Below are 19498 nucleotides of genomic sequence, written 5' to 3'. Positions count from 1 at the left end.
AAGCAATTCACACAAATAGCCTGTCTCCTATGAAGTGGAACACATTGATAACAGATATCTTGCCCTATAAATGCCCAATACCAAATGTCAGTCCAACAACTGGAAGTGTCAGGTTAAAGCAACTGCATTATTGAATTTGATTGAATTGTGGTACTCTTATGTTACATTATTGCTATGTTGTGATGCACTGTGAATTCATCAACTCCTTACATATATGTGACCACTGTATTGATTGACATAGTTCTTGATTGGTTGATATTATTAAACTGTTGAAGAGTAGCTGGAGGCATGCCTATTATTCTTTCTTATATATGGTGGTTATCTTGAAGTTTACAGTTAACTAGCAACAGAGAGGAATAATGGCAAATTGCCTCAGGAAATCTCTGCACTCTTACTTTTTCAAATAATATTTGCCTGGATGCTTTAAAAAATACAATCACTTTTAAGTCATAGTTCTAGATGACAAGAACACTACACAGAATAGGTGACAATCCCTCAGCATAGCTTGCACTAAGTTATTTATACAGTCAGAGAATAAAAATCTTCATTGATGGTTAAGAAGCTAAGGCATGCTGTCATTCCATAAGATAATTCCCAGAAGTGACTTCTTGGAAAGCAATGGTGGACTGAAGATGGCTGCCCAAAGAGTGGAGCTGACGGCTGCAGTGCCGGTGAATGGATCCACTCTTCAGAACTCCTCTCCAGATTAAGGAGAGGACTAGAATCACCCATAAGCTTGCTCCATACAAAAGCCCCCCACAAAGAGATTGTAAAATAGTGATCTCTGGCAAGTTTTGGAGCTCTGGGAGTCGGGGAGAAAATCATCTTGCCTAAGCCAGGGTTCAGCACCTTCAAAAGGACATTGGGTTCATCCACTTCCTCTCTTAATCGCCTTAGGAAATTGCCTTATTGTTTTTTTGTTTTTTTTGGAAATGTTAAGAACCTTCAGAGGGACAAGTTTCATTATACCAGGAGAGTTTCCTTCTATCCTTGATGAAAGAAGTTAATGTAAATTTAAGGATGAAAAAGAAAAAAAAATACTTTTGAAAAACAGCAAAAGGGGGATTAGAATGTTGATTTTGGAAAGTTAAGGGGCCAGATGGACTTGAAAGAATATTTTCTGTGGGTTGTTTAAAATATTATACAAATATATATGAAGGTTTTGAAATTAACTGTAAGAAATCCTCCCGTGGGAAAGTTTTGTTGATTGGAAAATAAACATATGATAAGAGGGGACTTTGAAGGTTGACTAGAGGGAACCAGAGAGAACTAAAGATAACAATTAAAGGAGAAGAAATCCATTAATACAATGGAGCAATACTAATCAAGGATATTTGGGAACAATGTACCCAGAAATTACTCTTGTCTGCCACTATAAAAATGGATTTAACAGAGGCTACAGAAAAGGAACAGATTTTACTGGACAAAGGGACAGACTGAGGCTGATCTGAAGATGGATCTGAAGATGGATTTTAAAATGCCAGACTACAAATGTAATATGGAAAGAGATGCCACATTGGATTTACAAATGAAACCAGCTGATGTCTTAATAATTAAAGGGTTTGGAAAGAGGAATGATCAAGTAAAATACTGGCCCTGGGGGTGGGGTGCATGTTTAATGTTTCATTTTATAATTACTAAATGTATATGTAAAAGTAATAGAAGTTGAGAGCAAGTTATGTTTGTGTGTATGTGTACGTGTTCATTGAATAAAACAATAACAAAAAAAATTAAAGGGGATATACAAATTTGGAAAGCTTTCTTATCTTGGATTTACAAAAGAGATGTGATTTGGAAAGCTTTCTTATCTTGGATTTACAAAAGAGATGTGTTAAACTAGTGAAGAAATTTCTGAGAGGAGACAAAGAAAATGATGAGAAATAAACTTGTGGGACATTATTTGAAGGGATTAAGATCAAGCTTTTAAAAAGTAAATGGAAGGAATATAAAGTGGATTTATTCGACCACGTTTAAAATATATATCTTGTGGTTTCTGGTAGCTATTAATTGAATTTTTTTTTTTTTAACTAGGACTGAATATCGAGGCTTTAAAGATTTGTTTATAGACAACAGGTAAGATATGGAAGAGATGTTTTATTTTTCAGAGAAAGTAATAAGTTGGAATACAAAATGGATTTATTTGATTAAGGTGAAAATACGTATATATGATATTTCTCGTAGCTCTTAATGCACTTTTGGTGATTAGGACTGAATGATGAGTTTTTAGAATTTGTTTATTGATAAGAGATGAGATATGGGAAGAAGATTTTTTTTTTTTATTGAAATATTAGAGAAGATGTTAAGTTACTGAAGTTGTTTATACTCATCTGGAGGGAACGGGGACTAATTTCTTTATATTTCTTTTTATTATTATTATTCTCTTTTTTTCTCTGCACCTTTTACTTTTTTTCTTTATTTTTTTATAGTAATAGTTTGTATTAGTCTTTTATCTTTCCATTTGTAAACTTTAATAAAAATTATTTTAAAAAATAAGATAATTACTAGAAGTGCATGCATTCCAAATTTCTCAAGCACCAAGGGAAAGGCTGAAAAGTGGCTAACATCTACATATGACTACAGCAAACTATTCCACATCCAAGAGAGGAATTCATAAATTCCTTCTTAAAACAAAATCAGTAACACAAGTCAAGTAATAATATATAAGAAGCAGAGTAAAGTGAACATTAGTCACTTACTTTTTAAATAGACTTTCAAGGTTCATGAAGCCAGGATAGAATAGTAGTTCAAGGGAAACTAGCTGTCAAGCCCTCTGTCAGAAGACATGATCAACAAACCAAGAATCACACAAACTTCAGGAAGGCGGTTTAGTGCAGGAATTACAGATAAGGTACAGAATCTTGGAAACTATGATAAGAATCTCCAGCCCTTTTTTATTAATATGTTCATTAAGGCAGACTCTTTTGAATATTTTGAATTTATTCTTCCCAGCCTTCTTGCAGCCAGGACTATGCTGCGGTAGAACTCTTCTAACTCTTCTCCCATCTGTACTTCCATCTCCTATTCAGCCTTCTCACAATCTCTCAAATTCTTTCTAATTGCCATTTCTCACTGTAGATTTATTTAACATATTAAAATATGAGATGTACTCTACCTTGAACTTTTTAAAAAAAATAAGTATTTAATATAAATGTAGATGCCTTTTTTAAAAAAAAAAAAGTAATGTAAATGTAGATCTCTTTAAAAAAAAAAAAGAAACTAGAATTGAAATTTTAATGTGAGCTGGGAGGTTTTTTTTTCATTGCTCCAACTACGTTCAGAATATTCATAAGCAGGCTTAGAAGTATAGACCTATAATCTTCAAGCCAAAAAAATAAAAATCAAATGGAGAAGGTATTTCTTAATATTTATTGTCAGATTGGGTACTGTACATTTACTACTCTTAACTTTACAAGGTTCAACTACAGATTTTCTGAAACAAATACATAATTGTTTTCAATAGTTGTATATAGATCAGTGGACTATATAATAGAGATGATCTGAATCAAACTTTGGATTTTTTTTTTTAGGTTGTAACATTCCAACATTCAAATTATATTCTTAGATTCATAATGCTTTGCTAGATTGAATGTCTGATTTTAATTTAGTGGATATTTGATATGTTATTCATTGATATTAATTATTCACATCATCTTTGGAATAACATGATCCTGAATGTTATGCTCTGACCTAAATGACATTTCAATGGACATTCTAATGGACAATCACATTAAAAAAAAGGGACATTAGTTTCCTATAATCTTGAAATTCAGTTAATTAAAAAAAAATCCTATCTGTGTATACTGAATATTAATACAGTATAACGTTAATACAGATAATGTTTAATAAGGATTGATTACAATTACTTTTCTGTTAGAGATGGAACTCAGGAATTAGAATATTAACCGATATTCTAATTATTTTGTCCAATTATTGTTGTGCTCTGGATTGTTAACATAACTCTGGATCAATCATATGCTAAGGGTGCATATGTTCTTCTTAGTTAAATCTCCAGTATTTGGAATATATCAAAATATAACTGTGCATTTTTTAAGCCATGGGAGTTGGCCAAAATAATTATTATGCAACATGCAAATAAAAACATACAACTGATTTGCAGCAATGAATTGTTGATACGTATTGTTTTGTCAACATCTGAATAAGTCTTTTGCTGACAAAATGACAATAGAGAAGACTATCAAACAATATGGTTGAAGATTTTGGATTTGTCCTATTTATAACAAATTTCCAGGAATTTCCTCCCTCCCTTTTTTCTCTTATTGTTATGCTTATTAATTTTGTAATTGTGTTAACCCTTTAACATTGTTGCATTAATAAGTACTTTTCAAAATTTTATTTCCATAATAATTTTCTTGAAAAAAAATCTTCAAGCCAATCCTGTTTCAAATGTTAATTGACTTCCAGTTCCTACAATTTCTGGAGGAAATACCATCCACATTATCTAAAACCCTTTTACTTTGAATATCAGTTCACAATTTGCATAAGAGAAAATATTTAAGATACACAATATTAAGCAAATGACTTTCAAATCACATCTGTTCTTTCAGCCCCCTCTGTGACATGGGGCTGAAAGGTGTGAAGAGAAATTAGGATATGTATTTGTTAAACTAACAGCATCTCAAACTATTTGGGATAATGTGTAAGCATAAACCAATCAAATCCTTGATATAAAATTTATGATTTCAACTGGATTTGTTAAAAGCCAATCCAAAAAGAAACATTGTTACTATCGCAATTGATGAAGTGAAGCATTGTAAAAGTTCATACTCAGGGAACGATACAATGAAGAACTGCAATTTATAGCACCAAGGATGGATAGATATTTGAAAGTTCAGGCTATAAAAAGAAAATAGTTACATAATTACTATAATAGCTGATGAAGCATGATATTGCCATATGGAAGATGTAGTAGAATTATCATTTAATGGAAATGTCAAACATTACTTGTACTTCATTCAGTGGATACAAGAACAGATGCTTAAAATTCCACTTCACATTAACAGTCAGTTTTACATCTCAGTACTTCTTGATGCCATTTCTCTCCAACATAGGTACATTAGGAAGATGGCATGGGATGTCAAGGCAGCAGCCCTGACTTTGTGAAAATAAGAAAAGAAAATGCATAATTAGGATGGATATTAAAATGTACATTTATCTCTTTTCAGATATCCAGGATGTCCTAATCTTCTCAGTTCTTTCAGAACTTAGAATAGCCCTGTGTGACATGCCCTCTGAAGATCTACAAATCACAGCTTTCTTCTTAATATCTTCAGGGCATACCAGAATAAATCCGAAATGGAGTGAGAGTTGGCAGTGGCTGAAGCAAAGTAAAATCAGTGCTACAATGTACACAACTATTCTACAAGGATTTGTAACTGGGATTCCAAACTTGGATTTCCTAGTAGAACTAGCCATATATGTCATGCTTTATAGACAGAAATGTAAGGACATTTTTAAAACAAGGGAAAGAAAAAGAAATAAAACTTAATATTGAGGTCATGTTTTATGGACACTAACAAATAGGGGTGAAGAAAATGTTTTGTCTTGTATCTATGACTTCCTTGCGATATTTTCCTCAGTTGGACCATATCAAGGAACTAGGAACCTGTTGATTCCTTTAGATCAAAGGATTGCCTCATCTTGTCTCTTCTTCAACTTCCATCAGGGTTTCTTCTTGAAAGGAAAATGTTGTGATATCCCTGGTTGGAATTTTGCAGTTCATTCACTGGGATCAATATTTAGCAGAGCATGATTGAGCATAACCAAGCCCATTAAAATTACGTAGAAATGGATGCTTAAGATGCAAAAATACAAACTGAATTAAGGAATTACTTGGTTTGATAGGGAAAAAAAAAGCCTTCAACCTTTGAACTTTCTGGCCTCATGGTGATATAAAGGAAAAAGCAGAAGGAAATATTCTCCCTTTAGGAGCAGGCTGAAGGGGAGGCTAAGAATTTATAGTCAATGAAAAGCAGAAACAAGGAAAAAGACCAAGAAGGAATCCCTTGCTTACTCCTTATTCCTAGTGCCCATAGTGGTTAATAGTATAAAAAGTCTTCAGAGATTATGCCTCTGGAGCTGAATCCACACACTTTAGGAGTTTTCCAAGATCAACCAGGAAAGTTATTGACTGTTGGATTCTCTTCCAATCAAAATTACTTCTGATCTCGAAGGAACAATCTGACCAAACTTTAATTTTAGCATATTCTCAAGATCACAGGATATCAAACCAAAGAAACAAAAAAGTAAACAGTCAACTTCTATCTCAATATAGAAAAGGATTTAGAAGAGAAGGGACTTCATACAGGGACCCAAGAGAAATAAGTATGAGCAGGAATGTAAGTTTGTTTGCTTGTTTGTTTGTTTATTTATTTTTACTTACAAGGAGACGGCAAAAGTTGTTAATACTGTATATTCTGAAACATTCTAATATAATTTTTTTTCATTCAAGTTACTTAAAACGTGAAGCTTGTTTCTAAACATATAATATGAAATGTTTGTTTAAAAGTGAGAAATTATTTAGAATTTTAAAAATACAGAAAAGAATGCTAATTGAAATAATTTCCATATCTATGCAAGACCTCTGATTATATTTTACACCACAGAGTCTTCTGAGTGTACTCCTTAATTGTAATTAAAAGCAATTTAAAACTGCATTCATTGCCTTAGAGTATAAACTATAAAGCCTCATGCTAAAGTCTAAAAAAAAAAGAAAGAAAGAAGAAGAAAAAGAAAAAGAAAAACAGAGAAATCAACTTCATTATTGTGCATCTTACTGAATAAACAATATAAAACAATGACTTTACTTTTACTGCTTTAATAACACTTATTTTATTTCAGGTATTTTTGTATATATTTTATAACAGGTGATTCATAATATAGAGGAAGACTATAAAATAACTTTTAGAATTGATGATATCTATACTAAATAATGAGAGATGAGATAAAGGAGCTATGAGAGTTTTAATAACTACCCAGTATAAGAAAAACAAATATTGGTAAAGTTTCTGACTTTCTGTGAAACCCATGATGCTAGGGCAAGCCTCTCATTCATTTTTTAAAAAACACTACAACACTCAATAATTGATCATGGTTCTTAAATTTTAATGGGATTTTAAGTACTAAATATGAATTTTGGAAGAGAAGGACAAATACTGATAGAACTGTAATGTAACAAAATTAGGGATCATAAGCCGTAACTCAAATGCTCAGAGAACAATGTCAGGCCTTTAATGAATAATTTAATTAGTAAATAACACATTGATTAAAATGTATTTGAAAGAAGAAACATTTCCTTCGAAAGGAATCTTCTGAAACACATGGTAGCAAAACAAAAAACAACTGGAGAACTGTTTCCACCATGCCCACATCTCTTAAGCCTTTAATTGTTACTATTTCATGCATTTTCTTGAATTGGGGAAACAGGATTTTCATTCCATTTTACAAGTGTGATCATAAACATTGTGTCCTACCTATTATTAATGGTGGCCCATGCATCATTCATATTATTGGTCATTATTTGTACTTTTCTGGTGTCATCAGCTGAGTAATCCCGAAGAAGTTTAAGGGCCAAATCATTTGCCACATCCACATTTATATGCCATTGCCGTAGCTCTTTTGCAAATTGCTGGAAAGAGAGAAAAAATATGAGCTGCTTTTGAGAAAGGCCTCAGTAAGCTACACAGACTGAAAGAATTCACAAAGCCATTTAAATACTCATGATGGAAACATATAACCTTTTCAGTTACAAATATCTGAAATGCTTTAGCTTGTTAGTCTATTGCTTAATATGCTATGCAAATTTCTTGGGTAAGTCACCTTTCTCATTCAATTAAAAGTGTTAAAGTTTGGGTTATTTGGGGGATCCCACAAAGTCTTTGAAGCACTTTAAAAACAGCTCTGGACTTATACAATCCCATCATGTTGAGCACATTTGAGAGTGCTTTCTTTTTTTTTTAATTCCACAACAATTTATCTGAAACAGGACAAAACATTTTTTTTTAGTGTTTGTTCTTCAGTGCTGCAGTTCTGCAAGCTTGTGGGTAGACTATTTTTCCATAATCTTATCTCACCTCCTAGGTTCTGAGGTTCACCCACACAAAATCATTCCAGAGGCCTTTTAAGGGGAAAAGATGGCTTGGTAGCTTTACAGTTTCTACTAACAACGACGACGACAACAACAACGATGATGATGACGACGATGATGATTCACATATGACTAGAAAATGTACACAAAGTAAACTAATAGTGTACATGGTGGTGATCTAGCAATTTATTTTCTTCTGGGAAAATGTTAATGAATCCGTTTCTAAATTGCACATTATAAACAAGTAGAACAGGGTTTGATTTATTTATTTTTCTCAAAAACACAGAGACCTGAAACTTGACCACAGGACTGGCTGAGCAATGTAAAATAAATAAATAAATAAATAAATAAATAAATAAATAAATAAATAAGCAAGCAAATAAGCAAATAAATAAATAAAAATAAAAATGGAAGTAGTAGAAGAAGAAGAAGAAGAACAGGAGGAGAAATAAATTCTAAATCCAAATTAAACAATTTTCTCCCCTCCCAGACTGCACTATCTTTCAGAAGAAATTTGGATGGTGCAAATAAGTTAGCTATGATATATACAGAGTCTTCTGTGTAGATATAATATTACCGCCCACTATGAATGGTTTAAACACTGTAAATTTTACTCCATTTATGTCTATGCGAGTGAAACATGTTGGGAGGTAGAGCAACTGTGATGCACAAAATAAATAAATAAATAAAAGTTACTTTGCACCCATTTTATTTTTTTTTAATTGCTTTATCTGTTATTATGTAATGAGTGCCACCTACTGGAATAGTTCTAAACATACGCACACAAAGGTACTTTAATTCCCTTTGAAAGTATAATGTACTATAATTTTTATTGCTTACTACTTTTCCCTAGTATATATGGGAATATGTTAGGAATGATGTTCAAAATACTGCTTCTGCATTTGATTGATTTGGGTAGCTTTGTTTCACTTTCATCAGAATCACTGTTTTAGAAATTTTCATTTTAATTAGAAAGCATTTAAGTACAATCCCATGAACTATTTACATCTCGACATTCATAAGAAGTAAAATAATACCATTTTTTCATAGTCTATTGATATATTTTTATGACTCCCTGTTATGACAGTTTGCAGAACTTACAAATTATTTCTTAATTTGTAAATTTCTTAATTTGTAAACTGCTATACACTTAAGAATTCACCTGTGAATATTTTTCTTGTTTGTATTGATAACAAATAGATGCCAATATTAATATATGACATTAAGACTGAACATCAGATACATAAATGAATATTATCCCATAATGTTTTTGCAGGTTTTGTAGATCTGAAAAAGCTTAAATGATTAAATTCAATGCTATGGCCTATAGCACCTCTTGTTATTTATTATGTTCATATACAGTATGCACTGACTTACAGTCATATGGAATTTTACTCATTTCTAATCCCCAGTTCTGGATGCTAGAAATTACTATATGCTTATTATGGTAAAACCACCCATTTCATTTTTTAAAAATATTGAAGTATAGAATCAACAAATACTGCTTTATTGATAAAACAGAATGAAGTAATGGCTTGTAAATTTTACTAAGGAAAAGTATACTTTTTTCAAATTTAAATAACTTTGTAATCCTTTCTAAAGAACACTATTTAATGGGCCTTCTGAATCCATTACAAGGATATTTAAAAAGTGGTGTTTCTAGCAATTAACTTCAGTACTTTTATCTGTTAATTCATGACATTACTAAACAGCAATATCAGTTAGAATGTTTAGAAGGGGGAAAAGAGCCTTATTCTCTCTGAGGAAATAATTAATCTTTTCAAAAACTTTGAAAGATTTCCAATCTTTAGTCAACACTTCTAATGTTTCCGAACTAACTGGAGACCACAATGATACTATATCTGTTTTATCAGCCAACCTACTAGAGTCCCATTATTTTCTGTTTTACATGACTTCATATAATGAATTTTTATAATTAAACTAATGACACTTTTTTTTTTCCTTTTCTGCACTCCCCTTTTACTTTCAGGCATCATTTACCTCTTAAATATGTTTTTCCCCTTCCTTTCCTTCTGATAGTAAGGGCTATATAGAGCTTTATTAGCTAAGTTTACTGTGACATATTTTATGTCCTCATTCCTTCCTCATTCACTCAATGAAGTAGGGAAATGTGTAAGCAATTCTGTTGACATATATTCACAATGTTTAAAGAAATTATAAATCAGAGATTAATTAAAAGCAATGCTTTTACAGAAAAAAAAAATCTGCATAAATAGACATTCCCCCTAAAATAAATTAAACAAACAGGAAAAAGTTTCTTTGTATTCTAATATTACTTAATTGAATAACAATGAACTACTGCAGTGACTTACGCATTAGAGAAACATATGTGCATGTATAGCATGGTTATAGCTTTAACCCTTTATATATAAAGGAATAACACTTATTAGTGTTGATTTCCTTTGGAAGGAGGAGACTCATGTTGTTTTTAATAATTGAATTAATTTATAGATATATAGGCTGAGTATAGAGGAGACACAAATATTCGAACTAGAAGCTAAATTCACTCACTGCTGCCAAAGAGCACTATATTGCTACTTTTACAAGTCCTAGTATAGGAAACAGATGCTATGGATGGGCCTTGGAGAACTTTCTTACAGATAATGCCATGAGGTGCAGAGGCATCAAATAAGTTTCAGCATTAAAAAAAAAATCTTCCCTCCTTTTCTGCATATCATTTTAGATGTAGATAACAATCAGCATTTATCAGCTCTACAAAGAACAATACCCAATTAAAAGAGTCTGTTTTGTGGATGGTATGCATTTTCCTCAATCTCAGATTCTCTACCAGAGGCCTGGGAGTTTGAGGGTTCTGCACAGTATCTGAGCTGTTCCTAGCACTGCACTCTTCTGGACAGAGAACTCTGATGTTGTTCCTGGGATCTGCAGGAGCCACTCCCCCAGCTTAGGAGTCACAGCCCTGAGTTCTCCTACCACCACTGGGACCACTTTAGCCTTTACTTTCCACATCATCTCTAGTTCTTCCTTCAGGCCCTGGTACTTCTCCACTTCTCATACTCCTTCTTCCTGGTGTTGCTGTCACTTGGCACTGCTACATCTATTACTACCGCTGTCTTCTGGTCCTTGTCTATTACCACGATGTCTGGTTAATTGGCTGGTACCAGCCTGTCTGTCTGGATCTGGAAGTCCCACAGGATCTTAGTCTGTTATTCTCTATGACCTTCTGTGGAATCTGGACTTGGAACGGTCTAGCCATACACTGTGCAGACGTTCCTGTACACAATGTCAGCTACTTGATTGTGCCATTCAGTGTATGCTGTTCCTGCCTGCATCTTACACCCTGCCATTATGTGTTGGACTGTCTCTGAGGGCTCTCTGCACAGTCTGCACCTTGGTCCTCTCTAGTGTGGTAGACCCCTGCTTCTATGGATCTGGTGAGTAGTGCCTATTCTTGTGCTGCTATGATCAGTGCCTAGTGCTGTCCTTTAGTCCAGCCCTTTCCAGCCACCGGTAGGATTTCCCAATGTTGGCCGCCTCACCTATCTGTTGATGGTACATCCCATGCAGGGCTTGTCTTGTCGTGGCACTTCCTCTGCTTGAACTTCATGCCATGTCTGCTACTGCCACAGGCATTCTCTCAGCAGCTTATCTTTGGGTGCCATCTCACTGATGTACTCCTGGATGTTTTGGGTTTCATCCAGGACAGTGGCTTTGACACTTACTAAACCCTGCCCACCCTCTTACTGGCTGGTGTACAGTCTCTGGGTGTTGGACTTGAGGTGGAAACCTCTACATTGTGAGGAGCTTCTGGGTCTTCGCATCAGCAGTCTCCATGTCCTCCTTAACTACCTTCCCTCTCTTTACTATCCTCCAGCCACACTTCTCCAGTCTGAATGACATTCCAGCGTCCTCACTGTAGATCTGTGTCAGGTAGATCAGTGAGTCAATGTCTCATTCACTCTTAGCATACAGCTTGATGTTACCCATGTAGAGGAGGTGGGTGATGGTAGTTCCACTCTTGAACTTGTATCCATATCCAGTCCTTGTGGTTATCTGGCTAAGAGGCTCAAGCCTATGCAGAAAAGCAGTGGGGACAGTGCATAACCTTGGTATATGCCATATGTGATGGCCACTTGTGCAAGCTGTCTTGAGTTGACTTCCAGTATTGTCTTCCACAGTCCCACTGAGTTCTTGAGGAAGGTCCTTATTGTCCTGTTGACTCTGTATAGTGCCAGGCATTCACAGATCCATGTCTGTGGTACTGAGTTGTAGGCTTTCCTGCAGTCAATCCAGGCTGTGCTCAGATTGATCTGTCTAAACCTTGAGTCTTGGGCGACTGCTCTATCTATGAGCGACTGGTGTTTTGAGCTTCTGTGTTGTTTCCAATGCCCTTCTGAGCTGTGTCATTGTACTGGCCCATATGGTCCTATAGCTTGGTGGCTATGATGCCTGATAGGACTTTCCATGTTGTAGGAAGGGCTGATTATTGGCTGGTAGTTGGATGGTGCTGATCCCTCGTGGGGGTCTTTCATGATCAGCACTGTCCTTCCTTGTGTTAGCCAGTCTGAGTGGGAGCCTGCTGCTAGCAGCTGGTGATGCTAGGCATTCATGCACTGCTGTTAGTTTCTTTAGCCAGTAAGCATGGATCAAGTCCAGGTCAGTTGCTGTCCAGCTCTTCATGTTCTTGAACCGCTGTTGGATGTCTGCTACTGTAATGGTGACTGGTTCCTGTTCTGGGAGATTGCTGTGGTCTGCTCTCAGGTCCTGCAGCCACTTTGCACTGGTGTCATGTGTTTTCTTTTTCTCATGTTCTTCCAGTACTGTTCAGTTTCTGCTGTTGGTGGCTCTGCTGTTACTGTGTTGTTACACTGCAGTTGGGAGTACACCTTGGATGGTTCTTTGGAGAACAGGGCATTTACCTCTGCTTCTCTAATGTATCTCCTTAGCCTTGCAGCCAGTGCTGTGAGCCTTTGCTTAGCAGTCTTTGGGGCTTCAGATGGAGTCAGGCCCTTGTATTTTTTCAATAGCCGAGTCTTATCCTTAATCTCCACACCCTTCTGTAGTTCCACCAGCTGACAAATTTCTGTCCGAGTTGCCTTGATCTTAGCCTCCAACCTCATTTTCCAGCGTGGTTATGTACTACTATTCCCTTTGATCATGTAGCCAAGCATCTCCAGGATTACAGTGGCTGTACTATGAGGCATATATCAGTTCATTAGTTTGAGTTATAGTGGTAATAGACATTGTCATGAGGGCTCTATTGGCATCTACTAACATACTATCTGATGATATTTCTCCCCTGAGCCTTGGTAATTGTCTCAAGGGTTGACTGTAGCTAGTTTGTCCATGATCTTATGCCTCATATCAGCAGCAGAGCTTTTTCATTTGAAATAGATAATAATTTTAAACTAAAGTGTGCAAGCTATAAATTTGTAACCATTTGTACTATTAACAGCTTACATTTTTAAAAAGCACTAGACTGAAATGCTACTATATACATTGAAAGGAAAACCTATCAAAAATTTAATTTCAATCCCAGTCAATCTGCTAATAACAATCTGCTAATATCATTATGTCAGGCAACATAATCCTTTCTGAAAACTCCAAACTCTAATATAAAATAAACCAGCTGAAAACCAGAAAATAAACAAAATGTCAGGCAGCAAATAAAAAGAACAGTAAAACCCAATAATTACAAAACTGGTGAAGTCATGATGTGACATATTTTTCAAATAGTAAAACAAAATTTAGGCACATGAAGAGAAATAAAATCACATTGATTGGATAATAACAACTGTAAATAAAATAGATTCAGTGCTTATTCAGTTGCCAGACATAAATTGTGGGGCACTTAGCAAAAACTAATACCTGAGTTGATGCATAGTTAATTTTAAGGGCTTCTGCACTAGAATATGTGGCTGAAGCACGTAAAGCCCACTTTAGACCAATTGGTGTCTCACATAACAGCACAGCACAATCTGTGGAGGATTCTCAGAAGTGGCTTTTCAATTTTTAGGATGAATTTTGATTTGAAACAAGAATATATGCACCACACCACAGCAGACCTGGAGAAAGCCCAATTTTGTTGCCCACATCAATAGATTTCAGAGTAACATAGAAATCACAGGACTATTCTCAAAGACTATCATATTTCCAGCTTAAGGTCTTTAACTGGAATGTCTAGACCATCAGTGTTCCTTTCCTGACTAGAGCTGCGAACTTTGGATTTTCTAGAATTTGGCTTTACAAAGCACCCTTGGTTTCATTTTTTCTCCTTGTTATTTTTACCTAATACTACTATGCTTTACTCTGGTCTTTTTCTATATTACTATAAAAACTCATGCTTCTTTCCTTTAATAACTTAGTTACCTCACAATAAAACATTCTCTGAATTAGTAAACAACCACACTTGTTATTTAAATGAACATCCACTTGTTCCCTATCTCATTGAAACAGATTTGCAAATAGTTACAAATTAGATACTATGAAGATACATCACAAGCTAGTTAAAAATCCTTTACTGGAGTGCACATATATGGCTTTACTGAGTATTTTACTGAATATTCTGTGGTTGCTTTTGCTTGTATTTTGTATCTTTTAATAAGAAGCCATTGTGGCTTATGCAGAAAATGTACATATACATTGTAATACAAATTGAATATATATTGAATGATTAAATAGTAACAGAACATAATGTTGCATTATTGGGAAGTATGGTGTTATAAGCAGAGGAAATATGAAGGATACTCTTTATTTTATTCTAAATTAATTTTCAATAATGTTTAAATACTTGTTTGAGTTTTGTGCTATTTTTGTTTTCTGATTTTCCACTAGTACCTTGAGTTCAGCATTTTGTATCTTTAGTCCTTCCACTGTATAAGAAATCTCCTTCCACTTTCCAAGCTTGGTTTTGGCACATTCTAGCATCTGCTCAGCTTCTTGCTTTGCTTCCAACCATTGTGTGGAATCTTTCAACATTTCATGCAACTGTTGTCTTCGGTTCTGAATATGACCCTGCACTTCATCCCACTGGTTTTGTATTTTTTCAACTGTGAGAAATGAAGGCAAAAATAGAATATGTCTCTTTATTTGCAAATTCCTATTTCAGTGGAATGAGAAGAAATTAAAAAGCCTATTCTTGATTATGTTCAAAATTAAATTATTTCAAACGAACAAAATCTCATCCTAGAGCCTTTTAACTGTATATGTTGAATTTATTTTTTTTTTCATAATGACATAAGATATATTACCCAGTCAACAATTACCTCAATGTTTTAAATTAAAATAATCTGTGCCTTTGGTATGAATGCATATCTAGATAATAAGCTTATTAACATTAGCCAATGCATACAATCAGGGAATGATCAAAAGAACTATTGATTAAACACACACACACACACACACACACACACAATGGATTACTACTTTATCTGGTATCTCTCACTGGAATCCTGTATGGATTATCATAATCAGGTATTTATTATTTCAATTTATATGGCCACTTACTTTCCATGTGGCCAATAAAAAATTAAAAACAGCAATAAACCAAAAAAAAAACAAAACCCCATGCTGAAGATAGTTCATATCTTAATACAATTAATATAGGCTCACATAACTTCTTTACCCAGTGTCTGAGGGAAAATCAGGATTTCAGCCCCTTTTGAAAAACAGACAGGGTAAACATATCTAAAATAAGCAATTCAATCAGTAATGAAGAAATTTTAATTATATTCAGACTTGATCAACTAACATGATGTACAGCAGTGAGGGGATGGGGTAGGGGCAAATGATTATGATATCATGACACAAAATCAGTCCCTTTTATATACATATCATAACATCATATGCAAATACATCATAGGCAGAATTTGCATTATGATATCATATGCACATTTTGTAATTTTGATTGAAATCATGTCTTGCTGGGGACATCCAACTAGACATTATATTTATGGCATTCTTCTCCTTCATAAAATCATAAGAAATGACAGAATGATCATAATCAAAACTGGCAAGGTAGTCTGAAATACTGTGTGAACTTGTAAATTAAACTAATTTTCTTTGCTTCCTTAAAATATACTATGTGAAATCTTTAAAGCCCATCGAACTGACAAATTTTAAAAGAAACAAATTATCTATGCAGAAATAATACTTAAAATACTATCTATCTTTGAATACCATTTTAATCTATGTTCACTGTGATTTATTATATAATTCTGTCTTGTAGCAAACAGACAAAATTTAATTTTAGCTAAGTAAGAATTATACAACAGAAGTCTAATTTGGATATACTGTACACTCATTGTAATGATTTGGAATCAGTGTATTATTTAGACATATTTCAGTTTAACAAGCTGTGGACTTCAGTTGGCTCGGAAAGAGTTTGAAAATAATTTATCTTACCATTCTGACTAACTATTCCACTAATTAAATATTGTGTTTGATAATAAAATGCTGACAAAGTTCATTATAGAAAACTTAAATTAAAAATTCTTATAATTCTGGAAGTTTTAAATCATTAACTCAGAAGTATATATAAAACAAGTATTTTTCACATATTTTATGCATACTGATAGTTCTGTTTTAATATGAAAACAAACAGTAGCCTTTGAAGTAGAGAAAATAAGTAGAGAAAATAATCCCTTTTGATTAAGTGTGGACATAATTGTATGCTTAATTATGAATTATTTGGCACACTAGAAAATAATATGATTCTTTATGCAAATAGAAATATGTTATCTTTATCAATTGTTTTCTAAGAAGCAAAGAAAAATGCTTTGTGGTAGTTTTGTAAGCTGAGCAAAGAATAGTTTCAAAAATGTAGAATCTGTTCTAAGCATAAATAAATGAACAGATAATAAATGGATGAAATCAGTTTTATGAATTTAATCTGTAGAGAATCTAGAGTCTGTAGAGTCATCTGAATAGGGCAGTATAATTTTTTAAATACAAAAACAAACACACATATGTAGGGGAAAGACCTGCTCAACAGTATGGATAGAATCTACATATCTTTAAGTGACTTAAGAAGAAGAAAAAAATATGTTAGAGTTTTCTATCATTTGTTTGAAATGCAAGATCCTTCACAGGGGAGAGGCAAATTTTGACCTTGGGAATTGAACAAGACATAAATACATATTAGAGGGGTTGAGCAAAATGATACCTATGAGACAATGATCTCACTTACATATGACAACATTTGTGTGGTGAGATAGATGTAGCCCAGTTCTAATTACCCTCAAATGAAGGACAAAGAGAGATAACATTGTTTCATGGTATGTAACATAAGTTGTATGCAGAAGATCTCTAACTGAAGCTCTCACATCTGCAGCTAAAATGTGGGAAAAATCCACCTGAGACTCTAAGAACTAAAACTAATCAGAAGAAACGCAGACAATGCAAGGCTATAAGGAGTACTTTTCTTATTTAATATAAGGCAGTTTTGTAACTGGTGGAGAAAATATCTTAAAGTTATAATAACATTGACTTAAACACTATAAACAACTGACGTGTTGCAGCCTGGGTCATATGGCCATGGTAAAGCTACAAAACTAAAATGCAGTAGGTACACTTTTAAACGTTTATTTTGAGTCAAATTTTTAAGCAAAGCATAACACTGTTTTGCCTGCAAGGAATTTATTCATTTCTTAAGAATTTCCCTTGCTTGCCTACCCTACTATGAGATGCTATGCAATTTGTAAATATATATATATTAATAACAAAAATCAGATAAACAGATAAAGAAGAGTTTTGCAGAATGAAAGAATCCATTACGAGGGCTGTGACACAACTTTTCTGCACTGCAGCCTTCAGGTGATTGTGTCCTACATGTCAAGCAGATGGAAATGAAGCCTCAAGGCTTCTTTGAGGACAACTCTGAGGAACTAGGACTTCCTGTAAATACTGGTTTTTGTTTTTAACCTACAACTGCTAAAAATGCAGAAAATGTGGAGAGTACATTTTTATACTGTTATTTAGACAGAAATACGTTAACTCTGTTTCAAAATGTGTTACCATTAAACATGATTTTGCCCTCAATATTTTTATCTTCTCAGTTTTTCAATTATTAACTCCTTCTAAAGCAAATCAGGGCATTTTTCTTCAAATTTAGAAATAATTTTGTATTGTTTAATTGGCCAGAAACTGTATACACTTTTTATAGGAAATATCATGCAAACAACCCATTCTTATTCTTAAAAAGAATTTTAACTAGCAAACTTAATAAATCAAACCCATAAAATTCTGAAGAGGTTGGAAAATGACTTTCACGTGTAAAAACTAAAACTTCAGTAGCCAAGCATATTTACTAGTAAGAGCAACATGTTTTGTGTAATATGGCATTACATTTATTTACAGGTAGTCCTTGCTTACTGACTGCCTTGGTTAGTGACTGTTTGAAGTTATGACAATATAAAAAAACCCCAGCTTTGCAACCAGTCCTTGCATTTATGACCATCGCACTGTTCTATGGTCACATGATCACCATTTAGACACTTTGCAACCCGTGTGCATTTATGACTGTTGCAGTGTCCCATGGTCACGGGATCTCCATTCATGTGATTCACAACTGGCTTCCAACACGCAGAGTTAATGAAGAATGTGGAAGTAAAACATGATATCATGCTTAATGACCATGGTGACTCACTTAACAACCAAATGGGAAGTCCCAATTATGCTCACTAAGCAAAGACTACCTGTATTAGATATCCTACCTTTCCTCTAGGAATTCAAAGGATCTTATATAGGAATTTTATAATTACAAAAAATAACTCTGTGAGTATGTTGGCTGAGAGTGAATAATGGAGCAAATCACCCAGTGAATTTACTATACAATAACACACATGTTGGCTGTGCCCAGTATTTTATTTTCCTATGAAGGGCACTTCATGAGTGGTATTTTAACTTGTAACACTCTATCCAGCTGGAAGGAGAGAAGCTAGATCTCTCTGTGTTGCTTTCATTGAATGAAAGAAGCCTTCCAATTCTACACTTAATCATTTCTCACACAGTATACATTTAAGCAAGCAATGATAATTTGTAACATGTTTTTCCTATGGGGAACTTCTATTCAGTTGATCCAGTAAATTATTTGTTCAGTGCTGATCCAGAAGACAAGAGAAGCTATGGATTTAAATTAGAATGAAACAGATTTCCTATGGACATCAGGAAGAACAGCCATGGAACAGACTGCCTCAGGAAGTAAGAGGCTCTTATTTGCTGGAGACATTTTAGCAGAGGCTAAATGGATGGCCATCTATTGTCATAGTGAATTTTGGCACTAGTAACATAATTGAACTAGATGATTTCCAAAATATTTTCCATCCTGTCCATTCTATGAGTCTATGAAGATATGAAGAGAGCACTACAAATATTGCAGTCTGTATAAATTAGAAGGAAAAATGGGTTAGTATC

At 34.0% G+C, this 19498-nt stretch overlaps 1 protein-coding gene across 18 annotated transcripts in view; it reads right to left on the bottom strand.

Annotated features, from left to right (window-relative positions):
- Nucleotides 1–19498, bottom strand: part of DMD (dystrophin) — an 886326-nt gene that overhangs the window by 209424 nt on the left and 657404 nt on the right. For all 18 annotated transcript variants that reach the window (XM_088144802.1, XM_088144803.1, XM_088144790.1 and 15 more), the window contains 2 exons: nucleotides 14924–15135; nucleotides 7491–7645 (listed from right to left, as the gene is read on the bottom strand). In XM_088144802.1, the coding sequence (XP_088000928.1) occupies nucleotides 7491–7645; nucleotides 14924–15135 (367 nt within the window). The remainder of the gene's footprint in view (nucleotides 1–7490; nucleotides 7646–14923; nucleotides 15136–19498) is intronic.

The sequence above is a fragment of the Python bivittatus genome, unplaced genomic scaffold, assembly GCF_059951505.1.
Source record: "Python bivittatus isolate LINGU-HERP-01145 unplaced genomic scaffold, Pbiv_v1 ctg000350_np1212, whole genome shotgun sequence".
Classification (NCBI taxonomy): Eukaryota; Metazoa; Chordata; class Lepidosauria; order Squamata; family Pythonidae; genus Python; species Python bivittatus.
Note: the sequence above shows the minus strand (reverse complement) of the source record. Positions and strands in the feature narration are given on the sequence as shown.